The following is a 25905-nucleotide window of genomic DNA, read 5'->3' as shown; positions in this document are numbered from 1 at the left end:
ATAACAGTTCGGAGTGGGAATTCTGTGCAGATTAACTGCAGCTATGACACGTCCAGCATTTACGCCATGCAGTGGTACAAACAGAAATCCAGGCAGGGAGTCAAGTGGGTAATAAAGCGAATATCAGCTAACAGGGAGAGGAGGAATCGATTTCAATTCGATCTTTTCACTCCAGACAAATGCGGCCAGTTGCTCATTGAGAACTCGGAGTGCGCAGTTACCGCTGCGTATTACTGTGCAATGGAACGGCACACTGACAGGAAACGCGGTCGTCACTGTACAAAAGCCGCCATTCTATTTAGAGACCCGTAACAGCTGCAGCAATCTCTTCAATAACACTGGGCAGGCAAAGTGGATCAGAGCGAGAGCAGCAAACCGAAGCTGAGGGCAGGGCTGCCGTAGGCAATGTTACCGCAAGCCTTGTCTCTATAATTTCCAGCTGATAGTGGGTTTGATCAGAGTCACTAACTGTCACAGCCTAAAGTATCGGCCTGTGGAGCCAGTCACTCGGTGAGTGCAGTCTTTGGTGTGTTGAACGTTTTAGCATTGCGTAATTGTGGGATTATATTCACCCGAGTCAATCACTTTACTGAGTGTTTGTTTATTTTATGCTGGTGTGTGACGACTCATCGACAGCATTAGGTACATTCTCCTGTAACATTCATGTTTACACTTAAATATCCTCCTGCATTTCCCGATTTCGGTGATTCCTTTCTATGTGTAGTTGCATTGATACAACTGGTCCCCTTGCTCAGTGACAGAAGCCGAGGCCATAGAGGCCGTTTTATTCCAGCCTGCCAGTTATCAGCCAGGTTACCTCTGTAATGTCATATCACATTCGATCTGCATTTGTGTTTGCGTATATATAATATTTATTATTCATTAAGGTACCGATGTTCTAGAGTTACTGGAACAAGGTCGAATCTGCAAGTGTTAGGATTCAGTTTTTGAGGATTCACAGCTCAGTCCAGAGATATGAGCACCTAATCTAGGCTGATGCTTCAGTGCAGTAGTCAGTTAATGCTGAATTATTGGAGATAGCGGCTTTTGCATGAGATGTTAATCCCGTCTGCTCTCACAGGTGTTTGTAAAATATCACAATATTACTATATGGAAAGAGAGCAGAGGAGTACTCCCATGTCTCCTGGCCAATATTTACCCCTCAATCAGCATCACTAAAAACAGACTATCGTCATAAATATTGCTCGCTGTGGGATCTCGCTGTGTGCAGATTGGCTGCCGCGATTCCTACATTACAACAGCGACGACATTTATAAAACTTAGTGGAATCATTGTAAAAGGCTTTGTGACGTCCTGAGATCGTGAAAGACGCTGTATACATGCAATGTCTTCTTGCATTCTTTCTTCCCCTTTCACTTGTGTGCCAGGAAGATATATTTTTATGAGTAAAGGTAAATACGTATAAAAATTAACAGAAGAATATCTGACCATAAATGCAGGGACCAGCTCAGAATTTCCGCTGATCATAATGTTCCCCTGACGCGATGCTGTATTGAGCGATGCTCTGACAGTTTTTGTACAGGTCCAGCCCAGCTCTGTGTCTCTGTGCGGCTCAGTGCGCAGTAATACACCGCGGAGTCTGTCAGTTGTGTCTCAGACACATTCAGCTGGACGGTGCGGCTCAAATCATTGAGCTTCGCTGAAAAACGGTCCCCTGGAGGTCTCTCTTTTTGCCCGCTGTATTTGTTAATCTGCAGCAAATACTCTATGGATCCGCTGGGATACTGACGGTACCAGAATAGTTCAGGATTGCTGGTGCTTGTAGCTGTATAATTACAGTGCAAGTGGACATCGTCTTCTTCACTTACTGTTGTTACAGGCGGTGTCTGTGAAACGGAGTCTCCTCGACAATGTCCTGCAAGAGCCCAGAGCGATATTAAATTAAACAATGTCACTTCTCTGTGTCTATGCCCCAGAATCAACCGTCACTCCCAACACTTAGCTGAGAAGTAACTCTGGTCAGTTAAACAGTAATACATTTCGCCACATCTGCAACGGAAAGGTGCTTGGATCGACTGAATAAAACTTCATTTAATAAACCTTCAGCGGGTTCAATGCCTCACCTTCACCTCTTGTGATGTGAATGGAAATCTACAAACGTTCTGTGGTATTGACACCGTTGTGTCTGTCAAAGTCCGTCATTGGTACCGGCGGGCCTGGCGAATCTGTCTGTCATTCATCTGAACTCAACCGCTTTCATTCATTGGGGGATTTTGGCGAGTTTCCCCAACAGTGCTTAGTGTTGAGTCAAGGTTCATCCTGATGGTCTTCACTTGAATCAATCTATTGATATTCTTGTTTTCAGGTTAGTGACCAATTAATTATAATGTATGATGTAGATTTGCAGCACAGTCTTGTGCAACTTGTGAACTTACCAGTTAAGAGAGCTGCAGCTATGATGATCACATAAGAAGTAACATACAACATGTTTGATGGCAGATTTCAACAGAACGGGTTGAACCTGAAAATGTTTTTCGTCAAGAGTGGGGAGATGTTGACTAATATCCGGCCTCTCTGCTGATTGGATCGTTGCTGACAGTGTCAGCAGGTGATATACAATCAACTCACGTGTCCTCAGCTCTCCAATGCAGCCAATCATTTCACAGTTCCCTTGTTCGCCATTTCAGCCAATCAGACTTCAGCTCCTATTTCCTCCAATTGATCAAATCATCTTAAAGCCCTTTGTTCCCCAAGTCAACCAATCTGCTCACTGAGCTTTTTTCTCCAATTCATCCAGTCAGCTCACAGATTGTTTGTTCTGCAATTCACGACGTCAGAGCGGGCAGCAGGGAAAGATGTGAAAAAATGTTCATAACAGAGAACTGTCTGAGGATTAAATCCAATGTTGGCCATTTAACACGGGATTAAACTCAATGTTGGCCCTTTAACAGGGGCAATATATGCGGCGGAGGCAGTGACGGTATATAGCTAACGTTGTTCTGGTATCAGTGTCAGAGTCTCTTTTTAAAAGTGCTGCTCCTTGAACATTAGAAGCAGCTAATATAAAGGTGATATTGCATAGAATTTCACAGAGTCTACAGCAGAGAAATCCGTCATTTGGTGAAAATAGTTTTATCCTTTGGTTTATGTTCCATTATTAGTTAACAATCCAGGTCACAGATCTGATCCAGTGACAGGAGATGAGAGTCTTTTGCTGTTTTTTGTACGGGCTGACTGCGCGCCTGTAACAGTGTGAGGCGCAGCACACAGTAATAGATGGCAAAATCAGAGACAAGAGCCCCGGAGATATTTAAAGGAACCGATTTCTTGTCTTGGTCCAAATCAGCAGAGATCCGGTCTGGGAGATCTGGAGACTGATCCGCCTGCCCCTCCTTGCCGTATCTCTTCAGTAAATATCTCGGAGCTTCCCCGGGATATTGGACATACCAGAAAAGGTAGGGTAAGTTATCGGATGTGGAGTACCTGCAATTCAGTATTATGGTCTGTCCTTCCTGAAACTTTAATTCTGACGGATCCTGGGACACTGAATTTTCGCCATTCGTTCCTGTTACAAAATACAGAATGCGTCAAAAGTCTAGGAGTGATTTTAAATCATGAAACACACACTGCTGTTTTATACATAGACTCACCAGGCCGCACGACCATTATTATCAATAAGGAATATAGGGCATACATGGTGTCTGGAATAGAGTCCGACAGAAAATAACAGAATTAAACCCAAATCAAGGCAGGCTTCTCTTATTGAGAAACTGAGGGGCGTTTCCAGGAACAGGGTTGGATGGTCTCTCACAAATGTCTTCAGCTTTGCACCAATGAGTGTTAGTTGTGCCAAATCTCTCCAAACTCTTTAATTGGATATTTGTGTGTGTCTTTGTCTCTTTTTATATATGTCTATTTAACTCGGTATGCATATCTGTGTCACAGTCTCTCTCTCTCTTTCTCTCTCTCTCTCTCTCTCTCTCTCTCTCTCTCTCTCTCTCTCTCTCTCTCTCCTTCTCTCTCTCTGTCTCTTCCTATCATTCTTTATCTAATTCTCTCTCGTTAATATGAAATAATGTGCAGAAATTACTGCATTCAATACATCCCATTAATAGATGCAGTCTTAGCAACATAGGTTACATACACAACAAAATAAACAAAAATACAGACAGTGTTTGATATCCTTGGAGGTTATTGACGTATATTTCGTTCTGCTTTGCTTGAGATGCAAGCTCTTTAACAAGTGATCAGAGAGCGCACCCCTGTATCCAATACAGGCCTCACACAGAGGATTGGAACCAAGCACATGGCCACAGACACCCGCACACAGACACAAACACCGACACAACCACCGACACAACCACCGACATACAGACACACTCAAACATATAAACACAGACGCAAACACACACACACACAGACTTACACACACACAAAAACACAGACTCATACACACACACACAGACACTCACAAACACAGACACACACACTCAAACTAAAACACACAAACTCAAACACACACACACACAGACTCACAAAAACAGACTCACACACAATTCATACATACAGTCACACTCGCACACTCAGACACATACACAGACACACATAAACACATAAACATAATTAGACGCACACTAAAACACACACAGGTACAAATACCAGAATAAACATGGACGGGCACACGATAATTGATACCTTGAGGAGGATATTGATGTATGTTCAGTTGTCGATATTTTGAGATAAATGAGGAACAGACTCGATGCAAACTATTCCAGAATTGGATTCATTAGGTCTCAGTAATGTGCCAAAACTTTTAACAACCAGTCAGGCAATTCCTGAGGATCATATTACTAGCTGCACCCGCTCATCCCTGAGTCACGGGTTGTACACTTATCATATTTTGCTTCTCTTTCTCGACACAATCAGACCAGTCACGTTCCCTCGGTGCAATCGATTTGCTACTCTCTTTAACTGATGAGTATTGGTCCCTGAATGAATAAAAACATAAATTTCACGTTGTTGGGCAGAAAATCAAATCATCCACTGTTTTCAGATGCAACTGGGTCTCAAATCTCTAAACTGGTGTAATCTATAATGTGGGGGCAGTAAAGGGAAACAATCAATGTTGTACATGTATCAGCAGAGGCTCCCATTACAGTAGCTGCTCACTGACCATTAGATCTACCCACTCTTGATCTAAAGGTTAATATAGACAGCCAGTGGGTCCTGCGGCTTTTAAACACAAAGACACGGTAAATTATACAAACGCCACCTATTATATGAATGAAATTGGGAATGACTGACAAGTTTCAGCAAAATGGGAGGGTGCGAGCAGCGGATAGACCGGTGGTACTATGTTGAGCTTATCAATACAATACTTATATTATGTCATTAATAATACTTTAATAATTTTAATTTTAAATATTAAACAAAGAAACTGGACGATTTTGACCTTCTGCACCTCGCACTCACACTGAAACCAAGAGTGTGTACATCTGCCCACTTCCCTAAGCTGGTGACTACCTGCAACTACAAGGTACAAATTCTGCCGTTTTGCAGTTCACCAGATCTGAGAACAAGGGTAGCCATTCGGTTGATCTTGCCTGATCTATCCAGAGAGATCCTAACTGCCACCCTTCATTGAAGCCTCAAAATTTTCCTGAAACTATGCTGAAGTATTTCCCTCCGCCACTCTATATTGCACACATTAATCAATCGGTGTGTGTGCGAATAACTTCGTGATACCAGTCCTAAAATGAATTTTTATACATTGAATCCATGTCCCCAGGTTCAACTTTCACAGTTCAGTTTAAAGTAATACTGCGAGTTAGGCTTAATGCAGAATTACAGACTCAGAGAGTATCATGTGGAACCGTCTCGCACTGCTCCTCATCATTATATCGCTTCCCAGTAAGTATTCCCTTTCCAGCGAAAATCCATTCTTCCCCGCCCCACCCTCCACCTTCACTGGTGTTATTATTGTTAAATTGATGGTGGTAAAGATGATGGAACAAATACATTTCCTCTTTTCCCTAATTTGCGACATGCTTAGGATCTGTCTTGCATACACCCAACACTCTTTTCTTTCCCGTGTTGAACATCTATTTTCAGACCAGAATCACTGAGATTCTGTCACCTAGAGGCTATCTTCAAGAGTGAAGACAGAAGCAGAAGGGGAGACTTGTCGTTGATTTTGTTTTCTCGCGCATTTAAGAGTCTCCCTATGACTCTGACTGTGGAGAATTATTGCTTCTGATTATCGGTGTGAGAGCGCCCTCTGGTGCGCAGCAACTGGAACTCTCAGTGAGGGCTTTCGTACGTGATCCACTATAACGCTGTAGCAGTGTGAGTCTCATGGCGCAGAAATACATGGCGGTGTCAGATATCCGGGCTTTGCCGATCGTTATCTCGGTAATCTTGGCAATTTTATTAAACGTAGGAGAGAATATCGATCAGTAAATGTGGGGTTCAGGTCTACATTCACTCCGATGAAATGAAGCAGATACTGTAGAGACTTCCCGGGATGCTGACTGTACCAGTGCCCAAAAGGGCTAGCATTGCTGGTTATCAAAGTGCAGGTTAGTGTGACATTACTTTCCTCCTCAACCATCATTTCAGGGACCGGCTGTTCCATTTTATCTTGTTGGCTCAATTCTAACAGAAAATAATAGAACGAGTCAGCATGATCATCATCACCACTATCTCAGTCAACGTAACCATAATCATCAATTGCATTTTGCCAATAACAACACCTGAGTTACAGCAGGCAGGGGGAGAAATGATTTTTAATGGGAAGGAAATAATTACTGAGAAGTGATATAACGGTGAGGAGCAGTGTGAGATGGTTCTGCATGACGCTCCCTGAGTCTGTAACTCTGCAGTCCTGGAAATCGTCTGTGGGAGCAGAATTACAGATCCCCGCGCCACTGCAATGCTGATCCATCCAATTCAAACATGGAGCAGCGGCAGCAATCTCTCCAACAACACAGGGCTGGCAAGGCACGTCAGAGTGAGAGCGGCCAATGGAAGCTATGGGCGGGGGTGCCGTGGGCAGTGTTAATGCAAGATTTGTCAATATAATTTCCAGTTGATAACGGTGAGAAAGATGTGCTCACGGCGCCCTCTGACGGTGACTCTGAGGACTTCACACAGTCAGGATAATGTGCAGAGTAAAGTGTGAGTTCATCAATAGGCTGGTTCCCAGCGGCCTATTATTTGGATACAATGTGTACTGTTTCAGATAATTCAACTGTCTAACTAGGTAGAAGTGTAATTTGAGTGAATGTCAAGGAAAGGATATTTTACTTTATTTCTGAATATGTTCATGGCTTTCTCTTAACTATTAGCGCTGTCCTTCTCTCATTACTTATCACCTTCCTTCTTTTCTCTTTCCGTCTTTTCTCATTTGCTGTCCTCTCCACTTTCGTTATTGCACGGATTTGTCTCTTTGTCTTTCTCATTTTTTCTTTCATACTTTCATTCTCTTTTCCTCTACCTATGTTTACAATTCTTTTCAATGTTCACTTTCTTTAAATCTTTCTCTTCTCTATTTCCCAATTGTTCTCTGATTCTATCAGCAGTTTCTGTGCTGTACATTCCATGTAATTCTTAAATTTTGTCGAAAGGTGCACCGAGTTTGACCCAGATTTCTCTACCTGCCTGAGAATTCGCAGTGGAAGGAAATCCTGTCAGAATCCAGCGCGGGTTCAGCACGATCGACAACATCTGTTGGTACAACCGGCTGGTGAGCGCGACCCCGAGATACATCCATTGTGGATTCAAAGCAGAACGCCACCAAATCCGGTTTGAGATCCACACCGAATGGGACCAAAGTCTGAGCACACTCGGCTTTGGCCAGGCGGAGTTGGCGGAGCTCAGAACCTATTGCTGTGCTGCCAACCACAGTGCAGGGAATCGCCCCGTTCTCGTACAACTTCTCCTCTCTGAGCAAAGCCTGTATAGACTGTTTAACAGTCAAATCGGTTCCAAAAGCGATCAGTTCAGTCAAAGGGCGGTGTTCAATCTGGAATTATATTGTTCAATATAAATTAAGATGACATTCCTTTTGATTTCACATTTAAGCTCATTAATGTTATACATTTTCTTACAGTTCTGTTCTCTTTCCCTTCGATTATCTAAACCCCTGGTTTTAACCTACTTCACTGTTGAAGATTTCGGTAACTATTGAATAATGTAATAATTCTGCAATTCCTGTCGCCAATCCGCTTGCCTCGAATTTGTAATAAATGTGAAACTAACGCAGCTCTTATCAAGAGGAAGAGTTGTATAATTTGAGACGGGGGTATTATTATTGAATTCTGTTCTTATAGATCGATGCTACGTGTGACAGCACTGTCTGCGACAGCCACGCCCACAGCTTCGTTTTGCTGCTGTCGCTTTGCCCCGCCTTGCCTGCCCTGTGTAATTGGAGAGATTGCTGACGCTATTCCCTGCTTGACATTGGTTGGACCAGCAGTGCAGTGGGGCGTGGATCTGTACGACTGCTCCAACAGACGACTTCCCGGACTGCAGAGTTACAAACTCAGGGAGCATCATGTGGAAAAGTCTCGCACTGCTCACCATCATTATATCACTTCTCAGTAAGTATTTTCTTCACAAAAATAATAATTCTTCCCGATGTTATTATTGGTAAACCGATAATGATGTGATAATGTGATGATGACTACTACTATTATTTTATTTTAGAATGGAGCCAACAAGACACAGTGGAACAGTCGTTTCTCGAAATTACGTTTGAAGAGGAAAGTAATGTCACATTAAACTGCACCTTGAAAACCAGCTATCCAAGCCCTTCTGTGTTCTGGTACAGTCAACACCCCGGGCAGCCCCCACAGTACGTGTTTTATCTCTATGGATCGACAGTAAACCAAAACCCTGACTTCACCGACCTGCGTTTCATAAAGCTACTAAGATGACTGAGCTAACGATCAGCAAGGCCTTGATCTCAGACACCGCCGTGTATTTCTGTGCCATGATTCCCACACTGGTGCAGTGATATAGCGCATCCTGTACAAAAACCTACACTGAGAATTCCAGTCAGAGCTCACCAGAGGCCGCTCTCACGCTGACACACAGAAGCGATAATTCAGCCTCAACATTGAGATTCACAGAGACCTTCTTAAAAGTCAAATAAAATACAATTCTTAACAAGAGCTGGTGACGTCCACCGGCGGAATTATATTAGCTGTGAATGCCTGTCCTATCTCACCCCTTGTCTCTAGACTTTAGACTGAATCGTTTGATTTTTCTTCTTCCTTTCTTTAGTTTAAGAATGTAAAACCTTTGCGTCGGCTCGTCTCTCTGTTTCGCTCGCTGCGGTTCTTTCTCTGTCACTCTATTTCAACATCTATCATTTTCAATATCTCTAGAGCTCTTGTCTCCAGCTGACTCTCTCTCATTCGATGTATCTCATTCGATCCCTGTCTGTGTCTGCCTATCTGCCTCTCTGTCTGTCTCTTTGTCTCTCATTATGTCCCTTTTTCTTCATCTCTCTCTCCCTCACACACTCTCTCTCCGTTGTTCGCACTGTCTCTCTCTCTGTCTCAATCACTCATTGTTTCACTCTCTCATTATATCTCACTCTCTTTCCCTTCGTTTATTTCAATCTGTTTCTCTATCTATTTATCTCCATCTGTTCTTCCCTATATTTATAAATATATATATATATATATATATAAAAGTCTAATATATATCTATCTATATATATATATATATATATATATCTACCTCTATCTAATTTTACATTACATTAAGTTTACCTGTCTGAGTTATGACTGCACTAAACCAACTCTGTGTTTATATTATTCTTGACACTGTTATATCGATTGGTTGAGGCAGAGAAAATGAAAAGTGTGCTCGTTCTGCTACTCGCCACGTAATCCCTTTGAGTGAGCTAATAATCTAGAGTACAGTAGTTAAACTTCTACTATAGCAGTTTCGAAATTCAAATTCAGATGATTTACAAATATATAAGAAGCATTTATCAGTCAAAATGACCGTGAAACTCGGATAGTGCTAAAACCGCAACTACGTCACCAACGTCCCTAATTGGGAAGGACAATTGCTGACTTTTCCGGCTCTGTCCCTTATGGGACTCTGGTGCCATACACAACGTGGTTTTCTCTTGAATGTTCCCTGAAGTGTCCCAGTAGGCCAGTCAATTGTATCAAACGGGTGGAAAGAGCAGAAATGCAGCAGTCTAAGAAAAGGGCCACCATCAGGTTATCAAGACGAATCTGGGGAATGTTGAATAAATTCTGGGCTCCTCAGCGACGCTGGCCGGCCGAGAATTAATAAGAAAGTGAAACGTAAGAACATAAGCAAATAAGAAATGGGAGCAGGCGTAGGCCATTTGACTTCTCGAACCTGTACCACCATTCAAAATGATCATGGCTGATCTGATTTTGGCCTCAACCCCACTTCCCCGCCAGATTCCCACAACCCTTGACTCACTTATCCTTCACAAACTTGTATATCTCCATCTTAAATAAATTCAATGCGCCAGACTTTACAACTCTCTGTGGTAGAGAATCCCAAAAATGAATCCTTATTTGGAATTAAATGTGCGAATGCTTATTCTGAAACGATGCATTCTAGATTCCCCCACTCGGCAAAATATCCTCTCTGCATGTACCGTGTTATGAACCCTCAGAATCTTACACCTTTCAACAAGACCACCTCTCGATCTTCTAAACTCCAGTTAGAATAGGTCCAACCTGCTCAATCTTTCTTCATAAGACAACAGCTTCATCTCAGGAATCAAGCTCGTGAAATATCTCTGAGCTGCCTCTAATGCAATTATATCCTTCCTTAAATAAGGGTACCAAACTGTACACAGTATTTTAGGTGTGGTGTCACCAGTATCCTGTACAGTTGTAGCCAGACGTCTCTGCTTTTATTTTCTAACCCCCTTGCAATAAAGGCCAAAATTCCATTTGCTTTCCTAATTACTTGCTGTACCTGCATGCTAACTTTTTTGTGTTTCATGTACAAGGACGCACAGATCTCTCTGTACCGATGCATTTTGTAATCTCTCCATAATTAAAATAATTATTAGCTTTTTTATTTTTTCTACCAAAGTTGATATCCTCACATTTCCGCACCATATATACCAACTGTCAACTTGTTGCCTACTTAATTAACCTATCTATATCCCTTTGTAAATACTTCCCGTCCTCCACACAACTTGCTTTCCAACTTCTTTTTTATCATCAGCAAATTTGGTTATATGACGTTCGATCCCTTCATCGAAGGCATTAATATACCTTGTAAATAGTTGAGGCCCCAGCACTGATCACTTTGGCACCCCGCTAGTTACGGTTTGCCAACATGAAAATGAATGATTTATCCCGACTCTCTGCATTCTGTTAGTTTGCCAATCCACTATCCACGCTAATATAAAACCCAAAACCCACAAACTCTTATCTTGTGCAGTAATCTTTTATGTGGCACCTTAATGAATGCTTTCTGGAGATCCAATTACACGACATCTACTGGATGCGCTATATCCACCCTGCTCGTTACTTCCTCAAAGAACTCGAGCAAATTTGTCAAACATGATTTCCCTTTCATAATACCATGCTGACTCTGCTTGACAGCATTATGATTTTTTAAGTGACTTGCTACTACTCCTTAATGATGGACTGCAGCATTTCCCAAAGGCAGATATTAGGCAAACTGGGCTATAGTTTGCAGCTTTTTTTCTCTCCCCTTTCTGAAATAGGGGCATCACATTTGCCGTGTTCCAGTCCGCTGGGACCTCGCCATCATCCAGGAAATTTTGGTAGATTGCAAGCATTGGATCCACTATCTCTGCAGCCAACTTCTTTAAGACCGTAGGATGGATGACATCTGGTCCAGGGGACTTACTTACATTTCGTCCCATTAGTTTGATTTAATAGGCAATTTCATTTATTTCTGTTTGCTGCCAGAGATTGGCCACTAGGTTTTTAGAATGATGGAAAGGCTTGAGGGGATGAATGGCCAACTGCTATATTCCTACTGCTTTATTATGTTAAGATATATAAATGAATAACATCAATATTGTCTTTATTTTCAAACAAAATTACATGTTCTCCTTTTGAATAACTGAACAATATAAATTATTAGATAATATGTGGAATTGCTGTTTAACAACCAACTGAATGAACGAATACTTGAAGGATTAAACTTAATTTCCTTCCCATTCTTATTCAAAGTCCTATCAACTCGCCGCAAGTACCAAAACTAACAGAAAAACTCGGGCGGCGCTCGGATCGTTTAAGAGCTGATATTTTGTGGTCACAGCGCTGAGTCAGGGGTCACAGACCGCACCACATAGGGCTCGTGTGCTATTCAGGAGACGGACTGTGACCTCTGTCCTTGATTCAAAGGGAGAAACAGTCCATTATGGTGCTGTAACGTGAAAAAAGAATTGTGGCGTCATCCACTGCAGGGCACACTGGCGTGCAACACATCCGCCATCTTTGTGTGAAGTACCACGTGGTGAATCGCTTCCATTGATTTACATAAAATTGCTCGATTGAAAGGAACAGTTACTTCAATTTACAAGAAAACAACTTTGCATCTTAATCGAAAAAAAGAGAGAAATATACAGTTGTCGCTAGAATGGTTGGTGAGGTGCGCATGTGCGATCTTATCTCCAAGAGTACAGCGGGACCAGTGTCAAAATTAACGGCTTTCCTCTGCCAATGTGAATTGTGGGAGACGCAGCCTTCCATGGCCCGGACATCAACCGAGTTAATCCCGCAAAAGATACATTTTTGTAGTGAGAAATGCAATTCTTTACACAGAAGTAGCTGATACTATGGAATAACTGCATGAGATATTACGAAAGGTAAATTGAATAGGAGTCTCTCCATGCAGCGAAACTTCAGGAAACAGGGAGTGAAGGTCTGAAGGAAAATGGCGGGAAAACAGAGACAAGGTCTAGTGCATTAATAACTGAAACTGGGTCTAGTGTAATATAAACAGAGACAGGGTCTGGTATAATATAAACAGTGACAGGGTTTTGCGTAATATATACAGAGAGAAGGGTATAGTGTAATGTAAACAGAAACAGGGTCAAGTGCATTATAACTGAGATAAGACCTATTTCGATATAAAAAGAGACAGGGCCTCGTGTAATATTAACAGATACTTGGTATAGTGTGATTTAATTAGAGATATGGGCTAGTATAAACTGCGACAGGATCCAGTGTGATATAAAGAGAGAGTACAGTAATAACTGAGACAGGGTCAGTGTAATATAAACAGAGAAATGGTCTCGCACACTAGTAACTGAGACAGCTTTGGGTAATATAAACAGATACATATCCTAATGCAGTAATACAGGGTCTAGTGTAAGATCCACCCAACTGTCTGCTTATGACACACTGAATAACAATTTTGGACTGAGGCAGTGATACCCTCCCCCATTGTACCATGCAGTGACATTGAACCATGAAAGAGAGATATCGTGGGTTCACTTTCATTCTCTTGTCCAACTTCGTAACACCTGTTATTTGTGTATAGCCACTTGCCCTAAATACAAAGCTATGTGCGGTGAAAGGACACAGAGGTGTTTGCGGGAATCCCTAGCTGTCACCTGTGAAACCAGTAAACTGACGGATCTGTATGTTTTGGCCAAATATGAGGTTTTGGAGCACCATCCAGAGGCGACAGGAGGTAAAGCGAGTCTGCTCTGTGAAACATTGGTTCTCAACTTATAAAAAACACTGCTGCGTTATTATTCTGGATTATTATTGTCAGATTATTATTGTTATTAGTTTGCTATGATTATGACTGTAACAGCTGCCATTTTATTGCCCTGATTTTTCTGCCTTTGCTGTTTATATTAAGTTTGAGAGTTCATGTCTCAGTTTTTTTTTTACTTTGCCCAGGTCACTAACACCCATTTATTTGCATAAACTAGATGGACTTCACTTTAATAATAGCAGAATTCATAACTATCAAATGTTAATTTCGTAAAAATGAAAGTCATTATGAATTCCAATAATCAAAAGTGGAGATCAAGCACTGGAGCTGCACGAATCAAAGGCGATTAACGTTCCGCTCTTGACGATTAAGCTGAATGTTGTATCAAAACACAATCAATATATATTCCTCATCACGTTTATCAACATTGCATATAAAACAATTCCACTCTGGAACAACATGGGTTAGATACAGAGTAATGCTCACTTTACAATGTCACACCAACGTCTCGTAGGACCGGTACAGCACGGGTTAGATACAAAGTAAAGCGCCCACTTCACTGGCCCATCAATTGCTCCCAGGGCAGGAGAAGCACAGGTTATATACAAAGTGAAGCTCCCTCTACCCCATCCCATCAAACACTCATCGGTCAGGTACAGCACGAGTTAGATGCAGAGTAATGCTGCCTCTACACTGCCCCAACAAACACTGCCAGGGCAGCTACAGCACAGGTTAGATGCACAGTAAACATGCCTCTGTACGATCCAAATAAATACACCCAGGGCAATCACAGCACGGGGTAAGTTAAGCTTCTGCCTGGATCAGGGTCTAATTTGGGTGCAATTGTGAAAACATAATTTGCATTTCCAAATAAGCAATGAATCTTGTTTGTATTATGTTAAAACCAATGCTCTGATGAAGTATTTCATTTGAGCTCCCCTTTTGCTGATGATACTGGTATCGCACTCGTTTTTGACACCCGTGGTCTCCTCACTCCCCGCGATGAGTGATTTCTGTTACAGGCTCCTCACCTCTTTGTTTAACCGTGTCTCACAGCAGTGCAATGCATCGCGGCATCTGACAGCCCATCCGTGTTCATGGTGACAGTGGTGGAGAATTCCTCCCATGGTCCATTGAAGCTTTAGATCTGACCGCAACTCTTTTATTTCTGAAGCTGGAGCTGCGATATAAGGGAGAATGAGTGGTTAACTGTCCGTACCACAATACGAAAACATTTGTAGCGAATGTAGTTTTGTGAAGAAACAAAGTGGTTTGTCCCTCGGTTTCCCAATACACCAATATTTCATATCTCACCGAGTGACAAGGAGCAGCTGTCAAAGCAGGAATAAGAAATAAATTGAAGATAAGTGGAAGGAGAATGTAATAAGATGGGTTGAATACGGGAAGACTGAATTAATCAATTTATCTACCTATCTCTAGCTAGCTACAAATCTGGTTAGCCATCAAGCTATCTAGCTAGCTCTCTAGCTATATAGCTATCTAGCTAGCTATCTATCTATCTGTCCAGCTATTTGCTCTGTATTGTACAACCAAACATAGAAAACTTAATTACTATGTTTTGAAGCACATTGTTAGTAGTTATTGCTATAAGATGTCGTAAATTTACAGGTGAAAGTTTAAAGATGTGAAAATACAATTTCTGAATAACGCCGGTATTTCACAGAACTTGTTTTGGAAAAATTAGATGGTGCAGCGGGAAGACGACATCAAACAAGTTATTGTGCAGCTGGAGCCGCCCTTTGCCTCTCTGTGTCCCCACCGCACAGTGATACACTTCGGGGTCTCTTGTGGTGGTGCCATCTATTGATGGTGTTGGACTTCTTCGTTCGGTCAAAAGACAGTTTGTTGCACCTTAATGACTCATTCCGCTGGTATATCGAGCCTATAAATGTTAGGGGTTCTCTCAGTGCTTGTCTGTACCAGGCTGCATTATCCCCAGCATCAAAGGAAAGCCGAAAGTCCAGTTCAACCCATTCCCCTTCCCCAGACACCACATGCTGTGGATGTGAGCTCAGATCCTCGCAACGAACGGCTGAGAGCAAAACAAAGTCACTCACCAACCACAACGTAATAAGATATTAGTAATAACATGGCGTCTGATCAGATAAATAAACTCACGCAACACCAACAGCACAATTGCGCCAACTGGAATCAGTTCCCTGTGGAGGTTCCTGTTCATGACGAGAAAGATGGACAAAAGATGATCAATTAAGGTCTGATTTCCACACTCCATGGTGCTGCCTATTCCCAGAATTTCAATTGTGATGACAGGGATGTGAGGGGAGGGCTTTACATTCTCCCCGTACAGTGCAACACTGAAGGGAGACAGTCTCACCATTCGGCATATTATGAGAAGTTGTCAACTGACGTCATTCACAGTCCCACTCGTGGATTGGCTGCCTCTAAAAACAACGAACTCTTGAACCGTTCCTCTGATAGCTGTGTCTGACGACAGATTAAACTTTGAGGAAGATTTGATCTGTGTCGCATTTCTATCTCAAATAGTTATCGCAGTCTAGGAATCATAGAATCTTCCAGCTTATTCCAAACTTTCTGAATCTGAACCCCTAAATCTTTTTCCTCCTTTACTCCTTTAAATGAATATTTACCTCGTTACCGTAACGTCCATATGGTCTCTGTAGTCTCGATGCGTTCATTGTCTTAGACAAACAGAAGCGGCAATTTTTTTCGTGCTTTAAGTCCTGTATCAACGTGAAAACCTTTGATGGACAGGTGTGCCACATGGTGATGCTTTCCAGTAAATGTATATTTGTTGAAATTGTCAAACGAAGTATTCACTCCCAGAATTACTTGGGTTGTTTTCCTAATTATTTTACTGTGAAGAGGATGTTTACTGCAGGGAGAAATTAAACCCCCGTAGATGTAAATATTGTAATAACTTCCATTTTCATTCATTTCATTTGGAGTAACACTAAATAATAAAACTGAAAACGCAATATAATGTTATACAAAGTTATGTTTAATTCCTGTATGCCTGTGTCGCTGGCAAGGCCAGCATTTATGGGCCATCCCTGGTAGCTTCCCAAATGATTATATTTAATAATATGAAACCACCATATTTGATCTATCCCAGTGAAATCACGTTTACTGAATAAATGCAGTCCCTTAAATTGGAGACCATATTAACCATTTCTTTAACCCTGTACATCTTTGTCAAATGACACTAAATGACAATAATGCCATTCAGAAGCTTTGTCTTCGAAAGGGAGACGCAAGATAATGAGAATAAATATCATGATCTCGAAGATTGAGAGAAATTAAAGTTATTGTACAGGATGTATGACCGTTTGTCTCAGTGTGCATCTTCGCACAGTAATACAGCCAGGAGTCTGAAGCCGTGGCTTTCTGCACACCGAAAATATTATCACCACTCTTTCTGTCAACAAACAAATTGAACCGTCCACTCTCGTCGGTTTTATTAGCCTGATAGACGGAGATTGTAAATTCCGGTGCCCGGCGCGGTAATTACCGGAACGATAAACACTTATCGCTACTTCTGATGGTCACATCGCTCTGAATTTGAATTGATTGTCCCTCCGCCACTGTCACCTGCTCGGATTTGGATATTCCATCCTCACCACGGACCCCTGCTATAAAAGACAAACACTCAACATGTTCAACAGGTTTACTTTCCAATCCAGTCTTCTGAAGTCAGAATAGTAACATGAAAATAAGAATCTGAATGTCCCACTTCGATGCATTGAATTGCAAGATATTGGTTCTGAAATTCCTGTGATATCGATTGTTTGAATATCTGTATGTATATTTGGTACGTTCGATAACAGATGTTATAATTTGCCAGCGTCTGGGAGAGGCATTTGATCTTTATTGCGTTGTTCTTCAGCATTCAATAATCAGATCGCTGATGCGTTCTTCACCGACACGCCCGATATTTATTCTGGTGTCACTTTGTTAACATCAGAAGTGACTGGTGTCTGTTCACTATGGCGGTTCCTGGCAATGGGTACGAAGCAATCCTATCATGCTCTGGTATTCCGTGTTCAAACCCGGCCCTGACAAAAGTGATTAAACTGTCTCCATTTCTGGTGCGTAACTGGAGTGTGTGTCAGACAGATTCGCTAATCTGGCACGAGGGGCTGCGGAATGCAAGGCAAGACTTTAACAGTAGCGGTCGCGATGAATGTACTCACCCACCTGAGCCAGCAAAAAGAGAGACGATTCTGTTTCATGTAACTTAATCTAGAAAAGGGTAAAGTATTGTACATGAGGAGGAGTGACAACAGCAATAGTTTCCGAATTTTTCAGAATGGCAGAGAAACGGCCGTTATCTTCGTCCTTTCCAATTACGAGAGTGGAAGCCTTGTACTGATCCTGACGGTAAAGCTCCAGGTACTAGCTCGATTGGGCGGTGGAATAATTACAAGTAATTTTCATTTAGGTTCCTTCCAGATATTGGGCACCTGTTGGCCACTGCTCGACCGAGTCTCCAGAAATTAATCCTGCAGAAAACAATCCTGATTACCCATGGAAACAGCGTAAAGCACAGACCACAGGTTTGTCTTTCTTTGAGAATATATCTTTCAATATATTTGAGTAAATACAGAGAGACAAAGAGATATAACTAGCAAGCATCATATTAATGGCTATATATTGATAGTTAGGCAGGAGAATAAACAGAGACATAGAGACAGAGAAAGTAATACAGACAGTCAGACACACAGACAGAGAGATCGAGTGAGCGAGACAGGCTGGCGGGCAGACAAGTTGACAGACATGTTGCTAGGCAATAAGATGGATAGAGGGATAGACCAAGAGACCGTTGAAAAGAAAACAATTGTGTCACTACTGGAATGGACAGACAGGCACAGATGTATAAATAATTAAACTAATCAAATAGCAACGGTAGAATTCAGTATCATTGTTAGTTCACCAGTGAACTGAACCGTGAGTGAAAGCTCACGAGAGTAATGATTAACAACAGTCTGCAGTAAAACGAACAGAATTCTTGAAAATTAAAATACCCCGAAATAAAACTGCACACTCTGGAGTTTAGGAGAATGAGAGGTGACCTCATTGAAACATGTAAGATTCTGAAGGGGATTAACAGGGTAGGTACTGAGAGGTTGTCTCCCTTGGCTGAAGAGTCCAAAAATGGAGTCATCATCTCAGGACAATGAGTCTGCCATTTAATATCGAGATGAGGAGGAATTCCTTCACTCGAAGGGTAGTGAATCTTGAAAATTCTCTGCAACAAAAGCCTGTGGAAGCTGATTCGTTGAATATATTCAAGGCTGATATAGATCGAGTTTTGGACTTGAGGTAAATCAAGAGATGCGGGGGTCAGGTGGGAAATTGGAGTTGCGGTCGAAGATCAGCCATGATCTTATTGAATGGCAGAGAAGGCTCAAATAGCCGGAGAGCCTAATCCCACTCTTAATTCTTATCTTCTTATGTGCACTAAACGCTTTAACAATCCTGTGCTTCCCGGTTACAGAACCTAGATATGGATTTCATTCCCGCCCCGGTCTCTAAATATGGAACCATTCTTGTATAAGGACATAGACTGCAGCCAGCTTGGATTTTCAGAAATACCTGCCACAGAACCCAACGGCTGAGTCGCCGCATTGCTACTTTCTGCTACTGTAAAGAAAGGCTGGATCTCTGCTGTTACTGCAGTGGGGCACATTTTCAGATCATCCAAACATTCTGTAAGGAAAGGGTTAATCAGACTGCGCTGAATGGGTTGACTTCTCTGTGGAATGCAGATCCAGAGGCTCCAATAATTCGGTAATCAGAGCGTCCGAAATGTTTAAACTCATCAGTGGGGTACTGACCCAAAGGCTCCATCCATTCTATTTGGAAAGGATTACCTAGAGATTGACTTGGTTCCAAACATCCAACGACAGGAACGTCCCTCAGAAAGTCACTGTCACAAAGGGATGGGTTTCACGTCACTTCGCTCCACAAGGAGGAGATAAACTTGCTGGTCATTAGATCACATATCCGGATGTGAACCGCGGGTGAACAATGTTCATTTCCATCCAATCCAAGAGCAGAAAATCGACGTGACTGAAACTTTTACTGGGCGGCGATATCTTTAATCAGCCGCCTGTTCAATGCCTTCACTCGATTCGGCGTCTTCTGATGCGATCTGCGTGTCACTTTCTTCTGACATTGTAATCACCAGGATGTATTATTCGGTAGAAATGAATCTGTTCCTCTTTATTCTGCTTCTGCTAACATGTAGGTACAGGTGCTGAGCTCAATAAACCATAATTTTTTTTAAAGTAATCTAGCTCCAGTATTTTATTATTTCAATGTTTTTACATGTCGGTGTTTCTCGGACCGTGTGCTGCAGTCTCCCGCCGTGATAACAGTCCACCGCGGGGATTTGGTGCAGAGAAACTGCAGCTATGACATGTCTAGCATTTGCGCCATGCACTGGTAGAAATAGAAATATAGTCAGCGAGTTGAGTGGATAATAATGGGAGCATCGGATGGCAAAGGCAGCAGGGACAGATTGGAATAAGGTTTCTTCACTGCAGATAATCATGCCCAATTGCTCATTGAGAGCTCGGAGATCACGGATATCATGGTGTATTACTGTGCGATAGAGCCACACACTGCATAACAACCGCGTTCCTATTCAGAGTCCCGTAACAGCTGCAGCAATCTCTTCAATAGCACAGGGCACGTAAACCGGGTCAGAGAGAGCAGCAAACAGAAGCTGAGGGCAGGGTTGCCGCAAGCAGTGTTACCACAAGGCTTGTCTCAAAATTTTCAGTTGCTAGCGGGTTTGATCAGATATATTGACAGTCACAGCGTAAAATGCTGGTCTGTGGAGCCAGTCGCTCAATGATTGCAAACTTTGGTGTGAGGAAAGCTTTGGCATTGTTTAATTGTGGGATTATATTCACCAGGTCCGAGTCAATCACTTTGCTGAGTGTTGGTTTATTTTATGCTTGTGTCTGACGACTCATCGAGAGCATTAGGTACATTCTCCTGTAACATTTATGGTTGCACTTACATATCCTCCTGCATTTCCCAACTCCAGTGATTCCTTTGTGTCTGTAGCTGCATTGCGGTAATGCTGATGCAATTTAGTCCCCTTGCTCAGTGACAGAAACCGGGGCCTCTGGAGGCCGTTTTACATCTGCCTGCCAGTTATCAGCCAGGTTCCCTCTAAAATGTCATTTCACTCATCGATCAGCATTTGTGTATAGATATAATATTTATTATTAATAAAGATAATTATATGCTGGAGTGAATAGAACAAGGTCGAATCTGCAAGTATTTGGTGTCAGCTGTTGAGGGATCACATGTCAGTCCGGAGACCTGAGCACGTAATCTAGGCTGATATTTCAGTGGAGTAGCCAAGGAATGCTGAATTATTGGAGATGGAGTCTTTCGCATGGGACGTTAATCCTATCCTCACTCTCAGGTATTTGTAAAACATCACAATGTCACTACATGGAAAAAGAGCAAAGGGACACCCATGCTTTCCAGCCAATATTTAACCTCAATCAACATCACTAATAACATACTATGGTAAAAATAAACAACATTGCTCCTCGTGTGATCATGCTATGCGCAGATTGGCTGCCGCGTTTCCTACATTACAAAAGTTATGACATTTCTAAAACGTAGTGGTAACATTGTGCGAGGCTTTGCGACATGCTGAGGTCGGGAAAACGCTGTATGCATGCAATTTCTTTCTTCTTGCTTTCTTTCCTCCCATTTCACTTGTGTGCCAGCAAGATATAGTTCACTGAGTAAAGGTAAATACATACGAGAATTAAAAGTACAATGTCCGACCATAAATACAGGGACTAGCTCAGATATTCCCCTGATCACAATGTTCCCCTGATGCGCTGATCTGTTGAGCGATGCTCTGACAGTTTATGTACAGGGCCAGACCAACTCTGTGTCTCTGTGGGGCTCAGTGCGCAGTAATACACCGCGGAGTCTGTCAGTTGTGTTTCAGACACATTCAGTGGGACGGTTCGGCTCAAATCATTGAGCTTCGCTGAAAAACGGTCCCCTGGAAATCTCTCCTTTTCCTCACTGTATTTGGTTCTGTGCAGCAGATATTCTATGGATCCGCTGGGATACTGACGGTACCAGTATAGATAAGGAGCGAGGTTGCTTGTAGCTGTATAATTACAATGGAACTGGACATCATCTCCTTCACTTACTGTGGTTACATCCGGTGTCTGTGAAACGGAGTCTCCTCGACAATGTCCTGCAAGAGCCCAGAGCGATATTTAATTAAACAATATCAATTCACTGTCTCATACCCAAGAATCACCCCGTCACTCCCAACACTTAACTGAGAAGTAACTCTGAGCAGTTCAGCAGAATTACATTTCCCCACAGCTCAAAGGCTGCAAGGGGAGGTGGTTGGATCGAATGAATAAAACCTCCTTTAATAAAGCTTCAGCGGGATCCATTCCTCACCTTCGCCACTTGTGATGTGAAGGAAAAACTCTAAACGGTCTGTGGTTTTAGTACCTCTGTGTCTGTCAAAGTTGGTCATTGGTATCGGCGGGCCTGGCGAGACTGTCTGTCATTCACCTGCAATCTCATCTGATCTCAACCGCTTTCCCTCACTGCGGGATTTTGGCGAATTTCCCCAAAGATTATTCAGTGATGAGTCAAGGTGCATCCTGATGGTCTTCATTTCGGATCAATCTGTTGATATTGTTGTTTTCAGGGTAGTGACCTATTAATTGCAATGTATGATGTAGATGTGCAACACAGTGTTGTGCAACTTGTGAACTTACCAGTTAAGAGAGCTGCAGCTGTGATGCACAAATAAAAAGTAACATCCAACATGTTTGATGGCGGCTTTCAGCAGAACGGGTTGAACCTGAAAATGTTTTTCGTTAAGAGTGGGGAGATGCTGATTAATATCCGGCCTCTCTGCTGATTGGATCGTTCTTGACAGAGACAGCAGGTGATATACAATCAACTCACATGTCCTCGCCTCTCCAATCATCCTATCAGTTCACAGTTCCCTTGTTCACTATTTCAGGCAATCAGACTTCAGCTCCTTTGTTCTCCAATTCTTCCAATCATCTGACAGCCCTTTGTTCCCCAAGTCAACCAATCTGCTGACTGCATTTTGTTCTCCAATTCATCCAATCAGCTCACAGATCGTTTGCTCTGCATTTCACAACGTCAGAGCGGGCAGCAGGGAAAGCAGTGAAAACATTTTCGCAACGGAGAACTGCCTGGGGATGAAACAAAATGGATTAAACCCAATGTTGGCCCTTTAACAGGGGATTGAACTCAAATTTGGCACTTTTACGGGGGCAGTATATGCGGTGGAGGCAGTGAAGGGATATGTTCTTTTGGTATCAGTGCTTGATGCTCCGTTTTAATGAGCTGCTCACTGATCATTAGAACCAGATAATATAAAGGTGATATTGCATAGAATTTCACAGAGTCTACAGAAGAGAAATTCGTCATTTAGCGAAACTAGTCTTTATACTTTGGCTTGTGTTCCATTGTTAGTTCACAATCCAGGTCACAGGTCTGATTCAGTGATAGGAGAGGAGAGTCTTTGGCTGTTTTTTGCACAGGCTCACTGCACCCCTGTCATAGTTTGGGCGTAGCGCACAGTGATACACAGCAGAGTCAGAGACAAAAGCCCCGGAAACATGTACAGGAAACGATTTCATGTCTTGGTCCAAATATGCAGAGTTCCGGTCTTTGAGGTCTGGAGACATCTCCTTGCCCCTTGTCGTACCTATTCATTAAATATCTCGGAGCTTCCCCGGGATATTTGATATACCAGAAGAGGTAGGGAAAGCTATCGGATGTGGGGTAACTGCAATTGAGTATTATTGTCTATCCTTCCTGAACTGTTAATTCTGCCGGATCCTTGGACACTGAATCTTCGCCATTCGTTCCTGTTAAAAAATACATTATGCGTCAAAAGTCTGGGAGTGAATTTAAAACAAGAAACACACACAGACGATTTAAACATAGACTTAAGGGGCAACACGACCATTATTTTCAATAACGAATACCGGGAATACAGAGTGTCTGGATTAGAGTCTGATAGAAAATAACAGAATGTTCTAAATATGTGCGATATTAAATTTCAAACCCAATTCAGGGCAGGCTTCACTTATTGACAAATTGAGGGGCGTTTCCCAGGGACAGGGTTGGCTGGTCTCTCAGAACTGCCTTCAGCTCTGCACCAATGATTGTTAGTTGTGCCCAATTGCTGCAGGATCTCCCCAAACTCTGTCCATGACTGTTTGTGTGTTTCTTTGTCTCTCTTTATATATATGTCTCTTTAATTTGGTATCTCTATCTGTGTCACGGGCTCTCTCTCACTCTCACTCTCTCTCTCTCTCTCTCTGTCTCTCTCTATCAATCTCTCTCTGTCTCTATTAATCTCTCTCGCTCTCTCTTTCTCTCCCTCTCTCTCTCTCAGTCTCCTTCTCTCTGTCTATTCCTCTCATTCTTTCTCTCCCTCTCTCTCATTGTGAAATATGGTGTAGAAATTCATACTGTCGATTCATCCCATTAATAGTTGCAGTCGTAAAAACATAGCTTACACACTCACAAATATTAACAAAAATACACACAATATTTGATATCTTTGGAGGTTATTGACGTATATTTAGTTGTACTTTGCTTCTGATGCCAGCTCTTTAACAAGTGCTCAGACAGCGCACCGTGGTATCCAATGCAAGCCTCACACAGAGCATTGGAAACATGCACGTGACCACTGATACCCACACACAGACACAACCACATACACACACACACTCAAACACACACACACATACTCCAGCACACACACAGAGACTCACTTACTCTCTCTCTCTCGCGCTCGTACACACACACTCACACATATATTCAAGCACATGTTCACAACCCACACAGACTGGCACACACACTCACACACAGTCACACTCGCGCGCACACACACACACACACACACACACACACAAGCACTCAGACACACACACTCAAACACACAAACTTAGATAAACACACACTCAAACACAGCCAGACACACATACCATAATAAACATAGACGAGCACACAATGATTGATATCTTGAGGAGGATACTGATGTGTGCACAGTCGCTAATTATTTGAGATGAATGAGGAACAGACTCGATGCAAACTATTCCCAAATTGGATTCATTAGGTCTCAGCAATGCGCCAAAACTTTTACCAACCAGTCAAACAATTCCTGAGGATCATAAGACAAGCTGCACCCGCTCATCTCTGAGTCAGCAGTTGTATATTTTTCATATCGTTCTTCTCTTTCTGGGCACAATCAGACCAGCCACAGTCCCTCCGTGTGATCTACTTGCTGCTGTCTTTAACTGATGAGTATTGGTCCCTGAACGAATAAAAGCATACATTTCACGTTAATTTGGGCAGACTATCATCCACTCAGATGCGACGTGGTCTCAATTCTCTAAACTGGTGCAATCTATCAGGTGATTGCAGTAAAGGGAAAGAGTTCATGTTGTACGTATCATTAGAGGATCTCTTTACAGTAGCTGCTCTAATGGGAGTTGTGAGCAGCGGATGGATCAGTGATACTATGGTGTGCTCATCATCAACATACTTACAGCATATCATGAATAATTGTTTAACAATTTTAATATTAAATATTAAATAAAGGAGCTGAAGGACTTTGTCCATCTGCAACGCGCTCTCACACTGAAATCAAGAGTGAATACATCTGCCCATTTGCCTCTGGTAGTGAGTACCTGTAACTACAACGTACACATTCCGCCGTATTGCAGTTCATGGCATCTGTGAACGTGGGAGGCCATGAAGACAAGAGGTGGTCTTGTCTTATCTATCCAAAGAGAACCTAACACTCACCCCTCATTGTAGCCTCAAACTTTCCCTTAAATTAAGCTACGGTATTTTCCTCCGCCACTCTATATTGCACACATTAGTCACTCTTTGTGTGTGCGAAGAACTTCATGATAACAGTCCTAAAATGAATTTTTATACATTGAATCCGTATCCGCAGGTTTAACTTCCACAGTTCAGTTTAAAGTAATACTGTGAGTAGGTTTTAATGCTGATAATCCTCTTCGGGACATTGCAGTCAGACACTGGGATACAGTGCTATTTAAATCCTCTGCGCAACTCCTTCGTCATTCAACTTCAGAGAAAGGGGTCATTGGAAGAGAAAGTGAGCAGCAGACGCCTAGTTCTTTCTTCTCTCTTCCACTT

General features: G+C 42.3%; 1 gene segment (V, D, J or C); it reads right to left on the bottom strand.

The window, feature by feature from the left end:
• Window positions 1-1484: 1484 nt before the first annotated feature.
• LOC139235732 (T cell receptor alpha variable 9-2-like) lies at window positions 1485-2448 on the bottom strand. The segment is given in 2 exon segments: window positions 1485-1876; window positions 2397-2448. Coding segments are annotated over 2 exon segments (444 nt in total).
• Window positions 2449-25905: the final 23457 nt, after the last annotated feature.

This window comes from Pristiophorus japonicus, chromosome 23, assembly GCF_044704955.1.
Source record: "Pristiophorus japonicus isolate sPriJap1 chromosome 23, sPriJap1.hap1, whole genome shotgun sequence".
Taxonomy (NCBI): Eukaryota; Metazoa; Chordata; class Chondrichthyes; family Pristiophoridae; genus Pristiophorus; species Pristiophorus japonicus.
The sequence above is the reverse complement of the archived record's forward strand: the minus strand, read 5'-3'. Positions and strand labels throughout refer to the sequence as shown.